The sequence below is a fragment of the Lissotriton vulgaris genome, chromosome 1_1, assembly GCF_964263255.1.
Source record: "Lissotriton vulgaris chromosome 1_1, aLisVul1.2, whole genome shotgun sequence".
Taxonomy (NCBI): Eukaryota; Metazoa; Chordata; class Amphibia; order Caudata; family Salamandridae; genus Lissotriton; species Lissotriton vulgaris.
Genome location: NC_141685.1, coordinates 1,012,607,068 through 1,012,628,627, shown reverse-complemented (window position 1 = coordinate 1,012,628,627; position 21,560 = coordinate 1,012,607,068). Strand labels below are relative to the sequence as shown.

General features: G+C 45.8%; 1 protein-coding gene across 1 annotated transcript in view; it reads left to right on the top strand.

Annotated features, from left to right (window-relative positions):
* The window catches only part of COLGALT1 (collagen beta(1-O)galactosyltransferase 1), a 108,351-nt gene extending 87,250 nt beyond the window's left edge, over nt 1-21,101 (top strand). The window contains exons 4-12 of the mRNA XM_086961307.1: nt 3,213-3,347; nt 4,676-4,880; nt 6,131-6,250; nt 9,590-9,666; nt 11,039-11,145; nt 14,916-15,048; nt 16,250-16,377; nt 16,552-16,758; nt 19,791-21,101. Coding sequence (XP_086817433.1) covers nt 3,213-3,347; nt 4,676-4,880; nt 6,131-6,250; nt 9,590-9,666; nt 11,039-11,145; nt 14,916-15,048; nt 16,250-16,377; nt 16,552-16,758; nt 19,791-20,058 — 1,380 coding nt within the window. The 3' untranslated portion in view covers nt 20,059-21,101. The remainder of the gene's footprint in view (nt 1-3,212; nt 3,348-4,675; nt 4,881-6,130; nt 6,251-9,589; nt 9,667-11,038; nt 11,146-14,915; nt 15,049-16,249; nt 16,378-16,551; nt 16,759-19,790) is intronic.
* Nucleotides 21,102-21,560: the final 459 nt, after the last annotated feature.

The following is a 21,560-nucleotide window of genomic DNA, read 5'->3' as shown; positions in this document are numbered from 1 at the left end:
TAAATGTGTAAGATCAAGTCGGATTATTGGTGTTTACGTTGTCTTGGTTCTCTACTTGTATGAATTGCATCTCCAGCGTTGCATTTCATATCCTGTTTCTGCTTGTTCTACGATCTACTGAGGTAACTACATTGTGATTCTGCCAGTGGATGGGGTAATTGGCTGTTAGTGAGTGGGCGAGTTAAGTTGCAAGACGATTGGGCCACAGTAGGTGCTCGACTTACTCGTGAGTACAGGAGCCAAGCTTGTTTACATGACAGATTTGTAGATTTCGTAAGCTAAATTGATGTCTACAGCCTTGTATAATTTCTGAGGGCTATGATTTTAGCCTTGGAATACACCATAATTAAAGTTAAAACCTAACCATGAAATGATTGGCTGTAGTCTGCAGGGACCATGGTTTGGCTCTGACCATCCCGTGGACTCTACCGCTTGTAAATGTGGGTGTACTTGTAAAGCGCACTGCGACTCCATGGAGTATCCTGGGGCTGAAGACTGCTGTGGAACCCGTCCTGGTTTTCCATGTGAGATGGTGCCTTTCTGGGTATCTCCAAGGTGAAACCAGTCATCCCCGGCGTCTGTGGGGGGCCGTTGTAGAGATGAGGCAAGCTTAATGCCCAGAGTTGCCGAGTGTGTTCCCTGGTTAGAGTAGGCACCGAGGTGAGAATTATTGAGTCCGTTTTGACCTTGGTCCACGACCCTGCCGGGAATTGAACCCTGGTCCCGGGCCGTTCTCTGCTTACGGGTCTGCCGCCTCTAACTAGTGAGCCACACCACTCCACTACCGCTTGGGCACGTAAATGTGACCTTCATTGCTTCCAGTGACCTTCTGATTCCAACTCAGAATTCCTGCTGAGCTCTGAGGCTTTCTGGCTTAATGAATCTCATGAACCTGGCTCTCTGTGTCAACGGTCACACTGTATCCACCTAGGCTTGTCAGAGGTTCCGCTCTTTTCAGGGAGAATCTGCTTTCTCAAGTGCATCATGACTGTGTATGTATGTATATATGTGTATATAATATATACAATACATAATGAGTAAATGCGTAATATAGTCCGATATTAACAGACACAGTAAACCATGAGGCTTTAGGCTGAGTAGTTTGTAAATGTACAGAATAGTGGACCGCTCGTTATGTATGTACAACTTCATCCATACCTTATATTCACTAAAGTGTCATAATATATGCAACACTTGTAATACTCATATAGTATAAAAATTATATCCCTGAAATTATTCTAAGTTTCAGACTTTCAGGTAAGTGATATTGACTTTTTACTTCAAATCAGTGTCACTGAAATACACATCATATCTTCTATCTAGGCACAGTTGCTTGCCAATCTCCTGATTTAAGGTACAATTGTTTAGCAATGATTTGTCAATATATTGCTGGTATTTCTTCATGGATGACCTCAGCCGACACATTTCGTCCTTTTAGTACTTTCTCAAGGCTATATTCAAGTAGATTGTCTCAAATCAATAAGTAAAGGTTTCTTGCGCTTTCTCAAAGCAGAGGAATAAGATATCGCAGTCAATTGAAGCTTCTCAATGGTTCTTTATTAAAAATGTAATGGAATATCTGTTAATGTTAATGGCTGCACAATCCTGAGTATCTAAGCAGATAATCAATGATGGTTGCTGAATCCGTGAATTATAAACTGAGGCTGAGCAGCTCATAGTATAAAGACCATGATACATCCTAAGTAGAATCGTGACAACCTTAGGCGTGTTAGTTTGTAAATGTCACCGGAATCCTGAGTTGGCCCATTCATGGGTGCACTTTGAAAAAAACAGTCTTTTCAAGGTTACTACCTTCAAAATAAACGTGTATTATGTGAAGTAAATAATGGGTAATATGGTCCTATATAGTCTTATTGGGACTCTAGGGACATTTACAAATCATTCCGCCTTAAACCTCTTGGTTTGATGTCACTAGAACCCTTCATCGCCGTATTGGACCACATTACACGGTTACCAGTTCTGGATGCCTATATATAAATTAAAAAACCCTTTCTGCTATTTTGTCCCTACCGAATGTGTAGCTGATTTGGGTGATATTGACTTCTATGTGAATTTTTTATCAAATTAGTTTAGTGGAGTTTTGACGAACTTAAAAAAACATATTTTGCCCGTATTTTATAGCAAAAAGTCTCCAAACACCCACGAGCTCCCCTTTCAGTATTGGTTTCTTTGCACCAAAAACATTAGACTGAAAATGTTGATCCAAATGGTATCACAGATTACTGTTATGCCTCTCTGGGGGCGGATCTAGGGTACAGCATCTGAGGTCCAAGAAACAAATGTTAACCATCCGGGAGCCCAGCGGTGTTGCACTCTTACTTTTGTGATGAGCACATCTGATCCTGTTGGGGTTTTAGCGTCGGCTGATAACAAGCGTGGAATCCGTGTCTTCTCCACAAGAAAAATATCCCATAAGAGATTATAAAAGGGGGCAATTCACTAAACCCCACACATGCAAATCCAAAGTTGAAAGCATCTGCCCCCAGCCCTCTGACCCTGGATTTCAGTTGCACCCACAAGCACTCCATGCAGCTCAGACATTGTGACATACCAAACCATGCACAACTCGTTGCCAAGTGGTATGCTGCAGTCAGGTCTCCATTCTACCCTCAGTCTGGGGGCGAGAGCGGACCTCGCTGCAGCACAAATCATGGAGTGATCTGGAGAGTGGAACATGCTTGATTCCGGCACGTACGGACTACATTTCAACAGATGGGTACACCAGAGCTGCGCTAATGGCACCTCTAGACCAGAGTCGCACTGCGATAGGCCCGACTGTTTAATGGCAGCTAAAAGGCCAGCAGTTTGCCAAAATCAGTATTCTCCCCACATGTGATGGATGCAAAGTAGATATCTTGTGCTTCTTTTCATTCTTTAATCTATCATGAAATTGTATTTGTATTTTTAGAGGAATGTATGACAAATGTTGTAATTAAGGTTCACATTGCCGTGCTTCGCTTCCATTAAAACTAAGCCCTACGATAAGTTTATTGTGCCTGATGCCAACATTTTGCAGCTCTGAAGCTTTCTTTAACTCTCTTGAAAGTCACTCCCTCTTTTAGAAATTTAGCAGCGCTCTATTCCCTATGGACAATGGTTAATTTTAGGCCTGGTCTTGTAGCTGGGACACTGTCCGTCACGTTGAGTCACACAGTCCCCCTCGTCCTTTAATATCTTGTGCTTCTCCTCAGTTTGTTGATGCAGATAATCTCTTGACGAACCCAAACACCCTGAGTCTGCTGATCGCTGAAAACAAGACGGTGGTGGCACCAATGATGGAGTCTCGAGCTGCGTACTCCAACTTCTGGTGTGGGATGACTGCCCAGGTGAGTCTGAGCTGACCATCCACAATGTCTCTAAGTGCTCATAGGGTAGGGAGCTACGTTTTTGTTTCTAGTTATTTCAAACCGTAACAATAAAGCAAAAACATGAAAAACAGTTCAAACAAAGCGCAGTCAGATGAGGTCTCATTTAGTCCGGTCACGTTTGCATGCATCCATCAATTGAGTACATCATAAAATTACTTCTACTTTGCATCTTTAAAATCGGTTCGAAAAAATCCTAATTCATAAAATGGACTGCCAATAACAGGTTGTTAGGTGGTCGGAGTCGATCCCATCAATTGATAGGGAGACATTGGCCAGAGAGCAAAGTGCAGACTTCAGTCAGATTGAATTTTAAAAAGTGCATATTGCAGTGTCATGTGGCCTATTGGTTTTTGGCTTAGTCTGGTCCTAGCTGTCCTGGAGAACCCAGTTTATGAGCCAATTGGTAATGTGTGTGGAGCCATTTTCTATGGCTTCACGCATCCGGCTCACAGGCCAATGAATAAAGTGCAGACTGCAATCAGATTGAATTTGATAAAGTGCATATTGCAATGTCATGTAGCCTATTGGTTTTGGCTTACTCTGATATTGACTTACACTGATGGCTGTCCTGGAGTAGCCAGTTCATAGGCCAGTTTGTGACGTGTGCGAAGCAGTTTCATTTGGCTGCACGAGTCCATATAATTCCAGTTCGATTAGTAGGATTTTTTTTATGACTGAAATGTGGTGCTCATGGGGTAGTGGGAACTAGACAGTTGGCAGTCCACATCTGGGAATGTTACTGCAACTTTCTATCGTTTCTGGGCAAATATATGCAGCATGACCAGAAGCCCATGCCCTCATCTACTCTCCACCCGGCTTCTGTGATGACGCTCGCCTGGGTCTTGTGCTGTCTGTCGGATTCCGTTGCAGGTGGTACAATGTGAGCACTGGCTGTGGGCTCCTCCTAATGAACAGGGGTGCATGTAATTGGAAGGGCCTGCGAAGAGGGCGTGGTGTCGACTCTGGGGAAGAAGGGAGATGAGACGATACAAGGTTGCTCATGAGGATGCATGCTGTTAAAGTAACTTCTTGACCTTCTGGCTCACGGGATGCAGATTTTAATCGTGCATCTCCTGACGTTGGGGTACCTACATACCAAGTATTTACTGTTTCATTTTTATACATAATCCTGTATTATGAAAATACTTTTCCAAACAAAATACAGACATGGATTTTAAGAAGTATGGCGGAAATGCATGCTTAATTGATGAGAGCTTGACCTGTGTGTGTTGAACAACTTGTTTGGATTTGTTGTTGTGGGTACCAATGGGTCTCTCTCTTTTTAGGGTTATTATAAGCGCACACCCGCCTACATACCCATCCGAAAGCAGGACCGGCAGGGCTGCTTCGCCGTTCCCATGGTCCATTCCACGTTTTTGATTGACCTGCGGAAGGAAGCCTCCCGAGACCTCGCCTTTTACCCTCCTCATCCCGACTACACTTGGTCCTTCGATGATATCATAGTCTTTGCCTTTTCCTGCAAGCAGGCAGGTGAGGGAGCGAGTGATGGGATGGGGCAGTGGTTACCCCGGATGGAAGGGTGGGGGCATACTGGGGGCAAATAATGTGGAAAGAAATTGCAGAGTTAGGAGTTAAGCCTGGAGAGCTAGTGTAGAAACGAGAGCTGGTGGGCAGACTAGTGCTTAAGTCAGAGCTGGAATGGAGGAGGTAAAGCGCTATATGCACACCCAAAAACTCATTCAAACTTAGGAGCTAGGGAACTAGGTTGGGCATAAGCTTGGGGTTAAAGAAGGGGCTTTGTGTACTCCAGAGGCAGCTGCGGCTCCTCCACTAAGGCCGAGTTCAAAGGGAAAATAAAGTGACAATGCAACGTTAATAACGTTACATTATCATTTTAGTTTTTGTACGGAGCCCGAGCCAGGTTAGGGCGGGGCGGGGTTTGGCTGTCCTCACGGGGAGGAGTGGTTACTTCACCATAAGTGCGCATGACAATTGTGCCTCCATCTTGGACCGGCCACACCGTCATGCGCACTTAGCCTGTTCCCCACCCGGCTGTATTGCAAGGCAGGGTGGAGAACGTGCACAGGCTTCCACTCCTGGTCTCAGTGCCGCACCAGGGTGCTCAGACCAATCATGATGCGGCTGGCATGCCGGTGACAGCAGCGTTGTGATTGGCTAGGGGAGTCTGGGAGCCTGTGTACTCGAGGGCTTCCTGGAGATTAAAGTAGAGGACGGAGGAGAGGTGGTGGGTGAGCTTTCCTTTTTTTAATTTTTGGAATACCCCCACAGCCACCCGCTGCACCACTACATTTCCCTTGTTGCCGCTCATGACCAGGGGGTAGACTGTATTGGAAGAGCACTATTGAGGTTGGAGTTCGACCGCTGTTTGGGCTCACTGGGACCCTTCATTGGGGGCAGACTAGTGCTGACGTAGGCGCTGGCACTGAAGCGGCTGATTCAGAGGGGCCCAGATAATGATGAGAACAGCGAGTCCTGTGCAGAGGGAGCCTTGTACCCGGGGATAGTTTGAGTACTCGTGCAACGCCCAGATTGCACAAAGAAAGTGCTGATTTAGCAAGACGAGGCAGGGCAGCCCCCCACCCCCGCCGAGTCTCTTGACAGCATTCTCTTCACTCGCACGCCTCAAAGTGACCTGTGTACACACAGCTGGAGGTGAATGGAACCCATATCCGGTCACTCTCCCCTAAGAAAAGATCTGCTGCCCCCTCTCTCACAGCTGTGTTTCTTTTGTCTCCCTTTTCTCGCCTGGGAACGTGTAGAAGTGCAGATGTTCGTGTGCAACAAAGAGGTGTACGGCTTCCTGCCCGTGCCGCTGCGCGCGCACAGCAGCCTCCGGGACGAGGTGGACAGCTTCATGCACGTGCTGCTGGAGATCTCGGGTGAGTGGCAACTCCTGTCTCGGGCACTCTTTACCCCTGTCTCGGACATTCTTTACCCCTGTCTCGGACATTCTTTACTCCTGTCTCGGACATTCCTTTACTCCTCTAACCTTTCATATTCGTCGCGCATGACCCCCCCCCCCTCCCCCATTCTTTCATCCCGTAGACTCCCTTTTAATGCTTTTCACAGAAATGTATTGGGTCTCTCTTTGCAGGTGGCTTGCTTTCGGCTCTCCCTTGGCATGAGTCGGCATAAGCGAATGTTCGAGTCCATCATGTTTTCTAGATGTGTTTATATAGTGGGCCGAGGGGCGGAGTTGGTGTATTGCTCTATTTGAATAGCACATGAAACCCCAAGCCGCTTCCCGGCCCTCATAGACGCCTTGTCGCTGTGACTTTAATGCGCGACTGCTTGAATTCCAGCCTGTTTTTGAGGCGTCTATTTTTCATGGGTGTTTTCTTTATGTTCATCTTAAAAGTTCTTGGTGTTTTTGTGTGCCATATGGCTGTTCCTTGGTAATCACCGTGAGAGTTACTCTACATCCACGAACACCCTTCTCCTTGTTTTTGACCGTAATGCAAGCAAGGACACGGGACCTGGGCTGTGTGGCAGTCGGGCAGTTCCCGATGGGCTGACCCAGCAGCTCAGTTGGTGCTTTGTCTGTCTGTGGGCCTCGCGTTACCATGAACATTGCTTGCAGCAAGCACAAATAAATACGGTCTCCCATGCTCTGCACAGCCCCTGTACAGCGTCTCTACAAGCTGAAACTACTCCGATTTGCAAATAAGGCAATGCTTTTTTATCTATCTGATTCGGTAATGGAGCTACTTTAATTAGGATGCCCGGGCCTGTTTTCTAATCTACTCCGACTCCGCCCGGCAGCTGCATTTTTCGTGCAGCCGGTCCCTCACAACTCTGGGCCTTGATGCCACCGTACCTACTGTACTACTGATAGCTAGGCCCGTGCTTTCTCTCAAAGCCTCTGTCATCTTGAGTGAAGGGTGAAACTTAATCTATCTCACTCTGGAAGAATCTCTGCATTTGAAGAGAGCAGCAGACTCTGTGGAAAGGATTTAGGAGTGAGTATAAATGCCCAGCCTTTCCCTCCCTCTCGGAAATACCGACCAGCCTCGCCCCCGATGGTCTATTGAGTCAGAGGAGCTAGTAACTTCCGAGCTGGGGTGTGCCCCCCGGCGGACTGCGTGAGCCGCGCCTGGGCCCGCGGGGGTTCGGTTACTGTTCATTCAGTGCCCGGTCACGGGGAAGGTGAACACTGTCTCTTTGTAGTGCCAGCCTCGGGAAGCGCCTCTTCGTACAAGGCGGCTTTTAACTGCGTGTCCCACCTGACCAATGCAAATGAGGCACTTAAAGGAGCCGGGCAGTGTGAGGCCCTTAAAGGCGCAGGGTGAAGACGCGCTGGCGTGGCACTGCCTGTCCACGTGAAAGAGTTACTGCAGCCGCGAGGGCCAAGGGTGCAATAACAGTACCCGCCGTTTCTCCTTTTTAACTGCTCCCATGACAAGTTCTCGAAGAGAGTGAAGCCTGTCGAGTTATGGTCCATGTAATGATCTCTGGGTTTAAAAATCGCCGTGTAATTAAATCGAAATAGCAATAAATAATTGATGAAAACGTTGCAGCAAAGAACAAGGTGGGTTAAAAAAAGATAATGATTAGAGTTATACATGAGAAACATAGCGTAAGAGAAGGGTTAACTTAAAAAGAGAATCTGGATTGGCTAATATAAAGGAAGGTTAGGGGTTCGCACTTAACTAGAAAAAGCGAAGGGCACCAGTTGGTCCAAAATAATAAAATGGGTGGCAGGAGAACCGCTCTTTAAATACAAATAAAAAAAATATAAAAACAATGACAACAAAATTCGAGATAAAAAATGAATTCCTGATATAAAGTTGTATATTATTGGATTTTAATAAACCTAAAAAATGGGACCCAAGATTATTGGAAGGTGAATAATCTTATAATGGTTAGTACTGCAGAGTAAATCTCCTGGAAGCCTGCTTGTGGCTTCACTGGAACCTGCCTTCCCGTTCCCTTGCTAGTTAGTCCTCTCTTCAGGTGTGCTCCCATTCCTCACTCTTTCAGCATCTTTTTCTGTCTTCTTCCTGGTGGTGGCCTGGCCACCATCTGCATGCTGAAAAGACATGCTTCCAAGACCCCAGTGTGTGCAAGGACCATCTTGCTGTTCTGGGAGCAGCCTTACTCCGATGCCATTCTTGCAGTTGGCAGGATGTATTGCACCCAGTTGCTCGACTGATAATCTTTGCAGAAATTAACCTGACCAGGAAAGATCACGTGCAGCCTTTCGCTAGGTATAAAACTAGTCCTGCTCAGGTAGTGGAAGTTTCACTGTCTTGGCAGACTAGTCCATTGTCCTTCTGAAGTCAGGTGTCTGCCTGCATTGAGCAGTTCTCTAAAAACTATGCTTTGACTGTCTATCTCCCATTTTCTTCAGGGGGCTGGACTCCTGGCACTTCCTTGCTCCCCTTTCTCTATACTATGTACATGAACGCAAGAGGCGTTGAAAGCTGTGTCAGCCCCGCCAGCAAATTTTCCAAACTTTCACACGATTGCCCTTCGGTTGAGTCCGCAACGCTTCCCATGGTACATTCTCCTAAGCTCGTACAAAAAAATGTCTTCATTTTGCAAGGCGCTTTCACTGTTTGACAATTTTTACTCCTCTCGAACTCCGCTGAGCTGGAAGATTGCAGACGTTTTCTCTTAAGGTTTTCCTCTTGCAGTGCTTTTATGTGCAGCGTGGCATTGCACAGGAAATTAACACTGTTTCTGTGACTACTGCAGAACAATTTGTTTTAAATAAGAATGTAAGCAACATTAATTGTCATAGTTTCTATATTGATGTGAGTGTGGCAAAGCAAAAAACTTGGCAACCTTCGTAAAGTTTGTATTTTGTTTTTGTGTGGAAGGTTGCATGCAATCTTTACACATTGCTAATGAAATCAATGTTGGTAAATTCTGCCTTTTGGCTCCAGCTGAATTTGTATCAGGTTTGCTCTCTGGTTACAGTTCTCTCTTGCACCAACTCACAATTGCACACACAGATGCTTTTCATTGTGTGTCCACCCTTGACCCTGCATTCTCTGGTCATTTGCCATTTTCTGCCTATTACTAGGTCACAATCTGTCTGTACTGTACTTACATTGTTAGTAATTGATGATTAGTCTCTTGCTGTTCTGTTTCTTACATCGAAAAATAGCACAGCCTTTGCATACTTTTTAAGTTGACAGTGTGCTCTTTTTCCTGAGTAGGCACACATTTCATAAATACACTTATTTATCCTTCTCCTTTTTCTTCTGCCACAGTCCGGAATCCTCCTGTGGAACCTTCACGCTATGTCTACATCCCGCCCAAAGTCCCGGACAAGATGGGGTTAGATGAGGTAAGACCTGTTTCAGCTCTTCATGCTGTCAGAAATTTGGGTTGCGAGCAGAAAAAAACAATGGCAGTGTCTTCTCTGCTCACATGGTTCAGGACTGCACCTCTCCAGTGGTGCTAATCTGTTTGTCTCCATGTAGTGCTAATCCGAAGGCCCCAGAGTTGAACGTTCTCAGCTGTTTGGATTGGTTTGTGTACATGGCTCGTCCATCATGTGTACGTTTGGTGCCTGAGGTTTTGTCTCTGAATGCCAGCACTAACCATGATTGTGTTCTGCCGTCTTCCTATTATCTTGTATTAAGCACTCTTCGGCCATCTGTAAGCTCGCTAATGCTTGAGGCTTTTCTGAGGTGGTTGCTCCGGGACCTGTTGATGTTAATGAACAGATGGAGCAGTTACTCGGATCATTCATGGTTCGATGCCCAACTGGTGGGAAGAATGTTGCTTGTTCTTAGTTGTGTGAATGAGTCAGACGTGTCATTTGTGGGTTATTCTGGGGTGGCCGATTCTCGAACACCCTTAACTCCCAGTCTGACATTAATTTCAATTAAAATGATGGGTGTTGTCGCATAACATTCTTATGATAGTGACGGCCTTGATCTTACGGGTTAAGAACAGTGGGCAGTATTTGTTATGGTTAATTTACTGGCAGTGATGATTCTGCTGTTTGTTGGGGGTTCTCTGGCAGAGCTGCTCTCTGGAGTGGTGGCCTTTTGTTGAGCGGATTCTTGGGGTTAGCTTTTATTATGGCAGGGCCTGTCGTGCAGAAGTTGTGTTTTTTAACAACTGTTAAGTCCAGCAGCATCTGGCAACTGTGTCGAGTGGAAGGACAGGCAAATGGGTTGTGGGTGGTTAATAAGTTAATTTTATTAAAATGAAGTAAATAAAAAGTTACCTGCTTGCGGCAGACTGGGCCTCCTTGCGCCGGTCCTCTTCTCTGGTCACGTCCAGGGCCCCAGCCAACTCCCCTATCCAATCCTGGTTATGTTCTCATGTTGTTCACCACCATGAGAGAAGCACCAGGATTGGAGGGAGCAGCCTCTCTCAGTCCACAGGCAGTCCACCATTGCTGCCACTCAGCCTACACGCACAGTCCTAACACTCGGTTCAGGACTGGTTGGCGAAAAATAAAATGGTTGTGAATTAACTTAGTTACCATTTTATTTTTCGTCCGTGGGGCTTTTCGGGAAGGCGACACTCCTCCGCTCAAATGGAGGAGCCGCCCCTGGCTAAGTCTTGTGTACATGAGTCTCTAGCAGAACTAATGTGCTATGTAGTTTTCAAGCAAGTCCAAGAGTTGTTGCTATGCCACGTAGCCGTACAGGCTGGGTCACAGTAGAAGCTCTGGTTAAGTGTTCTAATTTTGCATTCCTCAGGTGTTCATGATTAATCTGAAGCACCGTACTGATCGCCGGGAAAAGATGCTCAACGCTCTCTACGAGCAGCAGATCGACTGCAAGATCATCGATGCAGTAAATGGGAAGTAAGTGCAGGCTGCATCCATGCTCAAATGGTGACTATTCTAACTGAAATAAAGGTTGATGCCGAAAAATCCAGGGATTTCCACGTCCCACCAAGAGGCTGGCTGACTAACGTCCCCGTGCTGTCCTTTTTGTTTGCCAAAGCAGTGCTGTTGGCTTAATAATGTTTCATCCCCAATGGCCTCTTCTCTTGCTAGAATTGACCCGTATTCCGTAGCGTTTGTGGTAGTCGAGCATCTTCAGTGATCATGGATATCTCACAATCACTCATTTTCTGTTTGTTTTTCTTTTTGTGCCTTTATTTTTAAGTCTCTCTTCATTTTCGCGGTAAGTGTGAAATAAAGCTGAATGCCTGCCAAGGCATGCCCACTAATCTTCATTGTTACTTACTTGTCAAAAGCAACACGCCATCCAAAATATAGATATTTTCCACTGTTCATTGAAAGTAAAACCTGTACTGGACTCCTCACCCCTTATCTTTTTACCCTGCTCAACAATGCCCTGTCCTCTTAGGCCTATCAATCACAGTCTCTTGCTACTGATGGCCTCCAACTTAGGACTCACAGGACTTACCTAGCCTTGCCTTCAGTGAGCCGCCTGTCGTTCCATGCAGAGCCATATGTGTATTACACTCCTGAACCATATTCTTGGTGTAAGATATTGTCAGCCCATCGATTTCCCTTTGAGATGTTAATATATGCGGACTTCTTACAAAAAAGTTTCTTTTCAATAACCATTAAACGTTAAAAAAAAAAAAAAAATTTTTAAAAACACCTAACAAAAGCAGAAGTCTGAATGACCAAGGCCTTCGTCGCAATGAGCAACTATACCTTAGAACAAAATAATTTTCAGCTCTGTCCATCAGATGTTCTTTTTGCATTTGTCACCCGAAGCGGTATGGGTATGCCCAGACGTGGGTCCCGTGCTTTCCATACCACTGGAGTCAAGCTAGCCTGGCTGATGATGGGTGAAACCGAGGAACTGGTCCTCGCATGCTTGTTTCCAGTCCAGTGAGGACCTGGCTATGAAGTTCGGGTTGGACTGTTCCCATGGGAAAAAGGGCCAAGACTGATTTGCATATGGCTGTGTCTAAACTGGAATAGCATGGCGAGCAAAAAAAAGATGGATTTAGGCCCGGCTCTCTGTACTAGGGTGAATGTATGACATTGTTCAGCATTCTGTCCATCAATTGTTCTTTTTGCATTGGCCTCCACTGCAAGCTTCCTGTATTCCAGAAGCACTGACTAAATATGCGGACCGTACCCCAGAAGATGTGTATGATTCAAAGGGTGTTTACTTTATGAAGAATAAGAAACCATTTTACCTACACAGTTTGTCTGCACCTCTTCAGAAAGCTTATGCTTGCATTTTCCATGTCAATTTTTCTTGCACATAACCCATAATTTAAACACAAGTACTGATTTCCTCCTATTGCACAAGATGACATTGTTTATCCACAAGCCTTAATCTTTCACGGTGAGCACTCATCTCAAGAGGTTAATTGTGGATTGACAATTTTCTCTCTGCCTTTTTTCTCAAGCTCTCTTGTATCACGGGAAACAGCCCTCAACGTGCAAAATCAGCACTTTTTCTCTCTGGTGTTGAGCAGAGAAATCTCCAACTCCTCGTCATTTCTCTGTGGGGGCGCCTCACCTCTTGGAGGATGTGGCTAGAGGGGGTGCCTTGTCTTCCAGTGCATGGCTGGGTGCTCTCTACCTCTAGTACTGTGAGTTGGTGCTGCTAGAGTGAGGCTAACCTTCCTTGCTGCCTGCCTTTGGAGCAAGGATCCCTTCTACCGCTCTGCATTTTGCACCCAGCAAACAAGACACACAACCAACAAAACCACTGGCGAGTCCTAGTCAAGGCTACCAAATCGCTGAGAATTAACCAAATGTACTGTAATAAATGCAACTCCTGCCCCCCCAACAAATTGAGAAGCACATCATTGTTTCCTGCTCTCCACTCAGTGTGGCATCGGGGAATGATTGAGTGTATTCGTCATGGCGCCAATCCTCTCTTGATGGATTCTGTTGGGCTTTTTCACAAGTCCACTGGACGGAAATCTACAGGAGTGAGCACCCCACTCCGAATAGAAAGGAGCTAGTGAGGCTCGCCTACTGTGAGTTTGGCTTTACAAACAGATATAGGTGTATTCTACGAAGTGGAGCTAAGATGTAGGGAGAGGGATGGGTGAAAGAGAACATAAGAGTTCAGGACTATGAAAACTAGCTGCCAGGAGTGCAGAGTGAGGGGCACTGGCACGAAGAAAGGCAGATTATTGTTAATGGGGGAATGAAGGTGGTGAGCCTGAGAAACTTCCAAGAATATATTGCTGCCTACTAGGCTCCAGTGTGTAAATCGGACGATGCCGGGCTCGGCTGGCACCATAAACCATGGTAAATAGCCTAGTTCATAAAGCAAATGGGGTCAGAAACGTGCAGTGCCAACTTTGGAAAGGAAAGTATCCCGTAAACTGTGGATAAGGGGGGGGTACCTCACATTGCCATGTGCAAAGGAAGAGATTGAAGGTTCAAGGAACTCTGAGTTCAATATTCGGGTTTCTGCAAGGAGGCAGATCTCTGGTTTTAGCTCAACTCCATCTAACAGTAACGCACTGATGTGGCGCATGAGCAGCTTACACTGCTCATCTACGGATCCCTAACTGCGATCATCTGAACATCTAGGAGAGAGCCCGCAGATAGATAAGAGGCATTCTGGTCAATGTAGTTCTGTATTGTATGCATAAAAATAGGCATGCTCTGAAAGCATTAACTTTTTTGTGTTTTTTTCCACAGTTCCATTTAACAGAGAGGCATCACTAGTAAAGACACAGCAGCCTCGGTTTCCGATAAACACCTGACAGGGCCTCCTCTTCACTTATCTGTCCCTCACCTTAGTCCTAGCTCTTTCCTCCCCCACTCCTGGCTTTGTCTTCACTTCCTCATCAGTCTCATTTTTATGTGGCTGCTCTAGCATGGATCCTGCACCTAGGAGCATCAGGTCACTGAAGTCTAAATGGTTAAAGGCAATCTCTCAAACCCAGTTCTGTCCTTTCCCTCTTCAGTTTTTCCCTCCTGTTTGATCAGCTTCAACTTCTGGTCTTTCTCATTTTCGCGCCTCCCCCACCACAATACCTTGCACTTCTCACTTCTTCAGCGTCCTCTGTGGGGTTTGACACAAGCACCGACTGATATGATTGAAGCATGATAGTCTGCCTCTCAGCTTGTTCCATGTCAGTAGGACACTTTTCTTCCAGCCGTGGGTTTGCCTCCTACACATCCAAGTTTTCAGTTGCTAATCCAGTTGCTTTAGTTTAAACTAGTTGGGGCTACACCTTCCAGAATGCACCATAAGTGCCCCGAAAAAAAAAATGGGTGACCTGACAAGGGGGGGGGGGGGGGGGTGTTAACCAGGACCCACAACACTGACCTTTGACCAATTACACTTAGTCCCTTGCTTTTTTTCTGTAAACGTCCTTCCCTGTTGTCAAATTAGTTCCTTCCCAAATCTTGTCTTTCGTTTTCCTTCATATGCTTTCTTTGGCCATTTTCCAATGCAGCTGTTTTAATGCAACACAGTTCTGTTCTAGTCCCCCAGACGCAGGCTAGGGAGAGAGCCGACTTGGCGGATTCTTTAGTTTCCATGCGTAATAGAATATTTGAGTCATGCCAGAGTATTTCAGCCTGATGCATCTGTTTGGATAGGAAATGCATAGAACTTGTACTCTGAGACTGGCTATTGAAAGTGGTGACTCATACACTTTGTCTTTCAGGGCTCTGAACACAAGCCAGGTAGATGCCATGGGTATTAAGATGCTACCAGGGTACCATGACCCATACCATGGGCGTCCACTCACAAAGGGCGAGCTGGGCTGCTTCCTCAGCCACTACAACATTTGGAAAGAGGTGAGGGGCTGGCACAGGTCCTCATTATAGTCCTCCTGACACAGAGCGCCGTCTCTCTACCAGACTCTTGTACCCCCTTTCTTCCATGTGAACATTTCTTGCGCTAGTGTTTTGCCCCTTCTGTCGCATCACAAGTAGGTGATGCTACACTGTGACAGTCATCCTCTCCCAGGGTCAAAGCAGGAACCTAGATTCAAATCCATTGATATCCACAGCTTGTGGTCCATCTGTGTATCCAGAGAGGACTATGTGGGGCAGTTCCATTCTAGCGCATGTGAAAAATGCCACAGACATGCAGCCTAGTGGCATTTTTTTGGATGCTCTACAACGGACCCGCCCACATAGTTCTCTCTGGAACCTTTTCACTTCACCAAGGCAAGCTAAGCGCTGCTAAGTAGCCTATTATGCCAACCTTCTGGTGACATTTGGCACTGCACAGATAAAGCACTTTTGAATTTCTTATACTTAATCCTCCTTCCCACAAGTATACCTAGTGCCTCTCTCCTAAGCACACACCCTCCCCTACTTTTAAGCCTTCACTTACTATATCCAAACTCCCGCACTGTTACAGCCATGCTTTAGTTAGCCGGGGGCCCCTCCTAGAGGCATGTTTTGTGTCATAATAGCTGGTCTGGGGTAGAACATGATGGACAGATTTATTTCCTGTCTCTCCGCTGTACAGCAGAGAGACTGGGAAGAAGTACAGTTCTGTACTTGATGTGCTGTTTTGAGCATGCTAGACTTGAAGTTCATGCCATGGGCACATGCCCTGAAAAATCCTATTCACCACCTAGCAGGCCATATTCTTGGACGACCTTAATATTAGGTAAAGTTTCAACAGCATGGTTGTAACTCATTTTTTCACTACAAACCCTTAAAAGTATGTATCATTTTTGCACATGATCATGCCTGGCCTGAAGTAACTGGTCGTGGTCAAGTTTTTATCAAGTACTACTTATCGTTGCCCATCCATTGGAGACAGACCTAGGGTGGAGATTTTGTTTGGTTCGGACAAATATTAGTAAGGACTGTCTGGATGACTGAGCCCGTCTTACGAGCCCGGTAGGGTGGTGATGTTCTGGTAAGTGACCGTGTGTGAGGGAGTTAATCAACAATAGAGGCTAGTTTGAGATGTTGAGGTGACTCGTGCATCTTGGCTCTCTTTCTGTATGGTATTAATGTGTTTGTTTCCTTGCGGCAGATCGTTGAAAGAGGCCTGGAGAGGTCTGTTGTGTTTGAGGACGACCTGCGCTTTGAGATCTTCTTCAAGCGGCGCCTGATGAATCTCATGTACGAAGTAGCTGAGGAAGAGCTGGATTGGGACCTGATGTAAGTGCAGCAACCTGAGATTTGGTGGGCCATGGTCTGACGTCTTCACATGTAAAATAAGAAGATGGGGAGGACAGGAGTGAATGGTTTTGGTAACCCCACCACCCTGCCGATGAATGCTTCGCCTAACTCTTGCCCAAAATGATATTTGCTGCTCCCTTTTTTCTTCCTTAGCTACATTGGGCGCAAGAGAATGCAGGTGGACCACTCGGAGAAGTCTGTCCCGAATGTCCGGAACCTAGTGGAGGCGGATTACTCCTATTGGACGCTGGCATATGCCATCTCGCTGCAGGGTGCAAGGAAGCTACTGGCTGCAGATCCTCTCAGCAAGATGCTTCCAGTCGATGAATTCCTCCCGATAATGTTCAACAAGCACCCAGTGTATGAATCCAACATCTTGACTTTACTACAAGAATGGGTAGATAGAAGGGTATAGAGAAGCAAAGAGGAGGAAATGGCATATCTTCAGTGTAAGAGGACTTTAAAATAGGATTGACAAGAACATCCTTGTAGAGCTCAGCAGCGTCAGCGCAGTGAGGAGGTGGTGCATGGAGAGATCGGTGTGAGTAGGTGGCGTCAGTCCGGTGTACTTTGTAGGGTAAGAGTCTAGGAAGTGTTTTGGAGTGGAAGGCATCATAGGAACGCTTGTGATGGGCTGCTGGAGGACAAGGCAATAGTGAGTGGAGAAGTGGGATAAGACACAAGAAAAGTTAGGATATTGGTAAATAGTAGGTGGTGGGAGGAACTGGTGGCTGAATGTGAGGGGCTTTAACAGAAGGAGTCGAGGGAACTGCGTGAATTAGTGTGGGGCAGTTAGCGTTGGTAAGAGCAGCAGGATTTATTCTAAAACTCAGTTCCTGACAGGTAAAAGAAAGGTCTGGGGTGTGTATGAGAACAGACAGGAGGTCGTGCTTGCACAGTAGATAACTTAGTTATAGCGATGAAGCACTGAGTAGTACTGACCAGCTTATCAGGAAGCCTGAGCAGAGTGCTTGGGTATGTACATTATGAATAAGATGGAGATTTGAGCAGTCTTAATGCAGCAAGTGAAGGGACACCGAGGAGAGCGAGGAACAAGCTGGCAGACGTTTGAAGGAAGGTGTTGGAGCCCACAGAAAGGGTTCACAAATTGAAGGTTTGACTGGGGGGAGGATACATAGTTGGTCACTAGGATCGGAGCATGTAAAAAGCAATAGCGCATTAACTGGGGTAAGTAATGTGGCCTGAAATAATTTTCTGCAGGTTTTGCAGTGTTGAGCTATCAACACAGAACACCTCCCCTCTGCCCCTTAAAAAAAGATGTGAAGTGACAATGTCAAAACATATCTGGTTGTGTGCCACAGGATGTTAATTAATAGCCTACTTCACCCCCAAAACTCAGAGCTTTCGCCAGTACAACCAAATCACATGATTTTTAACATTACAGAGACAAAGGTTGTGATTTCCACTTGCTTCCCAGGTGCTCATGTCAGGGTGGGGGTTAAGGAAAGGTTAGTCACTATGCTAATCTCATTTGGGAATCCAGTCACTTCAGGTTTTGATCCCTTCGATTGAATTAGTCTTCCCCCAAAACAAGGGCAGAGATGGCTGTGTGGTAATTTTCATGAACATTGTAGCACCGGCACCATACAAAGGAGTTGTCATGGCTCTGGGGCCTGATGCATTGCAGCATTGTTACATTTCATTTGGCACAGTTTAAAGATACCACAACTCGGGCCGGACAGTTTGTATCATACTGATTCTGCCTGGGGCTGCTTCTGTAAACTGTAGGGATCCAGAGACCTTATTGAAACATAAGGGGCCCTTCAAATCAGATCGCAGCTAAGTAGTTTTAATACTTTCTGAAAAGTAGTGATTCAAGTTTTCTTTTCCTTGAAGTTGCACATTTTCCTCGGGTCAAGCTATTAGTTAACATGCTTGCAAATTTGAATTGTTTGAAGGCTGGGCTCGCATTTTGAAAAACCTTAGCACATGCTCACGGTGAAATGGCCACTGGAATTGAGCCAGGCCCGTACATTAAGCTTTGGTTACCAAGATTGGTTTGGCCTGTGTCCCGATTTGTTTGTGGTAGTTCCATACTACTACATCAGCTTTTGAGTTCACCTTCTCTTTGGCACTTCTGCAGGGTCTTTGGTATCAGAACTAATGCCAGCGCTCCAGTGCACCCACCACTGTGCCTATTTTTTGGCAGTGAAGTGACACAGATGTCACTGCACCCTAGCCATCACTTATAACCATTTACTGTGCATGTTTTAGGTCTGTGGTCGACACAGAGCCTATAGTACACTTGTTTTTTTATTGCACATAAATGTACCTGGCTGCTCCTAGGGCATGAATGTCTGGTGCAGTAACAGAAGTATGTGTAGTAAAGTTATCATACTGATTCTACCCATACTGTTAAACTGTACAAAGAAATCCAGCTCCCACTGCTGCCTAATGCCTTCAAATGCAGTGGGAAAGGGCTGATCCTGCTCACAAGACGAGCGGGTGCAGCCAAGCTTCAGGCTGTGCTTTTGACCAGAAGTGCAACGATGGCTCTAACCACGGTTGTTTTTCTTTCTTTGCGCTGATAGGTGAGTTTAGAGCCATGTGTTTGAAGCTCTTTTAGAGAGTAGATTCCCATTAATACATATGCCTAGCAGATCTTTCCACATACTGACTAGATCACTGTAACAACGTCTCTGGAGGAAACCCATCACAGAATAACCATAACTTTTTCAAACTACATATTTCCCCAACTCGATGGCATCTACTAAAAGGGAAGCAGTTTGATTTGACATGAGGGGGGTTTGCTTTCAGTACAATTGCCCTGGAAAGAAACATTCCACATTTGAATATTCAATTGTGGTATAGACCTTCAAACCTTTGAGGTGTTTCAATTAGTCGCTTTGGTGACAGCTGGGTACTGGAGCTAGCTTGAGTAGGCAGCGTAACGCACCAGCTAAACCATTCTTAGGAAAGCTACCATAACTAGCAGTCTACCCCTCTACAGCATTCTAGTGAAATTATAAATTGGTTGAATTTAGTCTCCCTCTGCAACCCGGTGTTTACAGAAGTTACCTAGGCAGGTTTGCTGGGATGTGTGGTGCTGCATGGAGGGTCTATCTTCATTGAACAGGGCTTGTGGGCAGTAGAAGGGAGGGAAGCACTGTACAATGGTAGGAAAAAGTAATTGAGTGGAGGGGCAAAGAGATAGGGTTGATCATTTCAAGAGTAAGTTAGATGGAAGAGGGTGGTTGGTGGGCATTAAACACATGAAGCTGGGAATATTTTCAGTGCCTCTATACGAAGGATTTTAGAGAGATTTGTGAAAGATATAAAGAATGAATGGAGATCAGGAGTTGGAAAAAACTGTTGCTGAGAAGGAAAATAACCACTTAAACATCTCTATCCCTTGTTTCCATTTTCTTTAGCACCAAGTACATGGAGTATTTTGAAGTTCGGGATCTGAAGGCCTTTTCAGTTGAGCCGTTGCTGGTGTACCCTACGCACTACACGGGCGACGAAGGTTACATCAGCGATACTGAGACCTCGGTGGTGTGGAACAACGAGACTCTGAAAACGGACTGGGACCGAGCCAAGTCACAGAAGACTCAGGAACAGCAGGAGCTGCGCAGCGAGGCTAAGAACTCCGATGTCATTCAGTCCCCACTGGACAGTGCAGCTAGGGATGAGTTATGACCAAAAGAGAAAGCAAGCAGAAGCTACGCCCAAACAGGAGAAATGCTGCACGGTGTGGAGAAGATCAGCTCAGCAGTGTTGGTACTTGGCAAAGAGCAGAATCTCTGTTGTGCCTCAGAACTATTAGACTCTGCTTTAGTGTCACTTCTGATTTAGTAGCAGTATATGTGGGACAGACCGATTGCGCCAAAGAAGGCCTCCTCGGTCTTCTGTTTCTGTTTGGGTTCTAGACTTGTCTGACACTTTGTCTTGGATCTGTTTCGGCTGGATTGTGTAAATGACAACAAAGCAGACCTTTACCTGACAATTTGGACTAGAGAGGCAGCCATCAGACATTGAAAAAGAACTTTGCCCACCCTTACAAGCCTCCACTCAGGATGTTGGTCTGGAACCAGCTGTGTATATCAGCGCGTGGGACTGGAGGCCATGAGCCTTTGACGCATCTGCAGCAGGCCTGCTTCACACCGCAATCTGAAAGCCATGTTAAGTCCTTCACTACATGCTCTGGCATCCGGTCACTTCTTAGAGCCTGACATTTTTGTTGTTTTTGGAATGGGACTACCTGGGTTTGTGCCAAAGAACAGGAATGCTAGCTCATCTTCATTGCTGTATGCCTAGCCAGCTGCAGTGCCACAGTCACGCTTATGTGGTCTGTCTTTGATGCTCTGCGACACTTCTCCGGTGTGCTTTGGATGTCTGCTCACTCTTCTGTCTGCTCATTCCATCATTATTCTTTAATATCTTCAACAGTCTGTTTTAGATCTTCATCTAGCTCTGTCCTGTTATTCCATTCCTCAAACTCCCCCTCTCTACAGCTCCGTTTTTAAATGTATTTGTTGCTTACTCTTTCATATACTTTCTTCTTCTCTATAGTTCACATCTCTCTTGTACAGGCTTTGTCTTTATAGCCCCATTCCACTAAAACTCTGTGGCCTATTTTCCTTATTCTGGCCTCTCTGGCTGTCGAGTGAGAGCCAAGTTGCACGTGCTAAAGCTCCAAAGGTTTAAGAGTACACAATAAAAAGATCCACTCAAGGACTTGGTTGGACATGTCTATGTGCAGTCATGGTATTGTGCAACGTATGCCATACTGGCACTGTTTCCATAGCAATGCCCTGCCCATCACTGGGCCCCAGTGCAGCCCATAAGTTGACAAGGGGAAACCGCTTATGGCCTAAGAGAAACCGACTCATAAAAATAGCTGTATCCCTCTTATGTGTGCTCAGGTTGTATGTGGTAATGCCTGTACCGCGGGGCATTTCTTCATTAAACATAAAATTAAAAATGTATCTGTACTTGGCCAGACTGCTTTCTTCTAGTATGAGGGTTCATTCCTTCTCACACTATGGGACATATTGGTCCCAATAGCATTTCCTTATCTTCTCTTTAGCTTTTTCAGATTCACATCTTTTCGACTTCTGCTCTTTCACTTTCTGCTCCTTTACGCTATTCCCTCTTGTGCTCTTTTGCCCTTTGTATTTCCACTCATTATATGCTTGAGT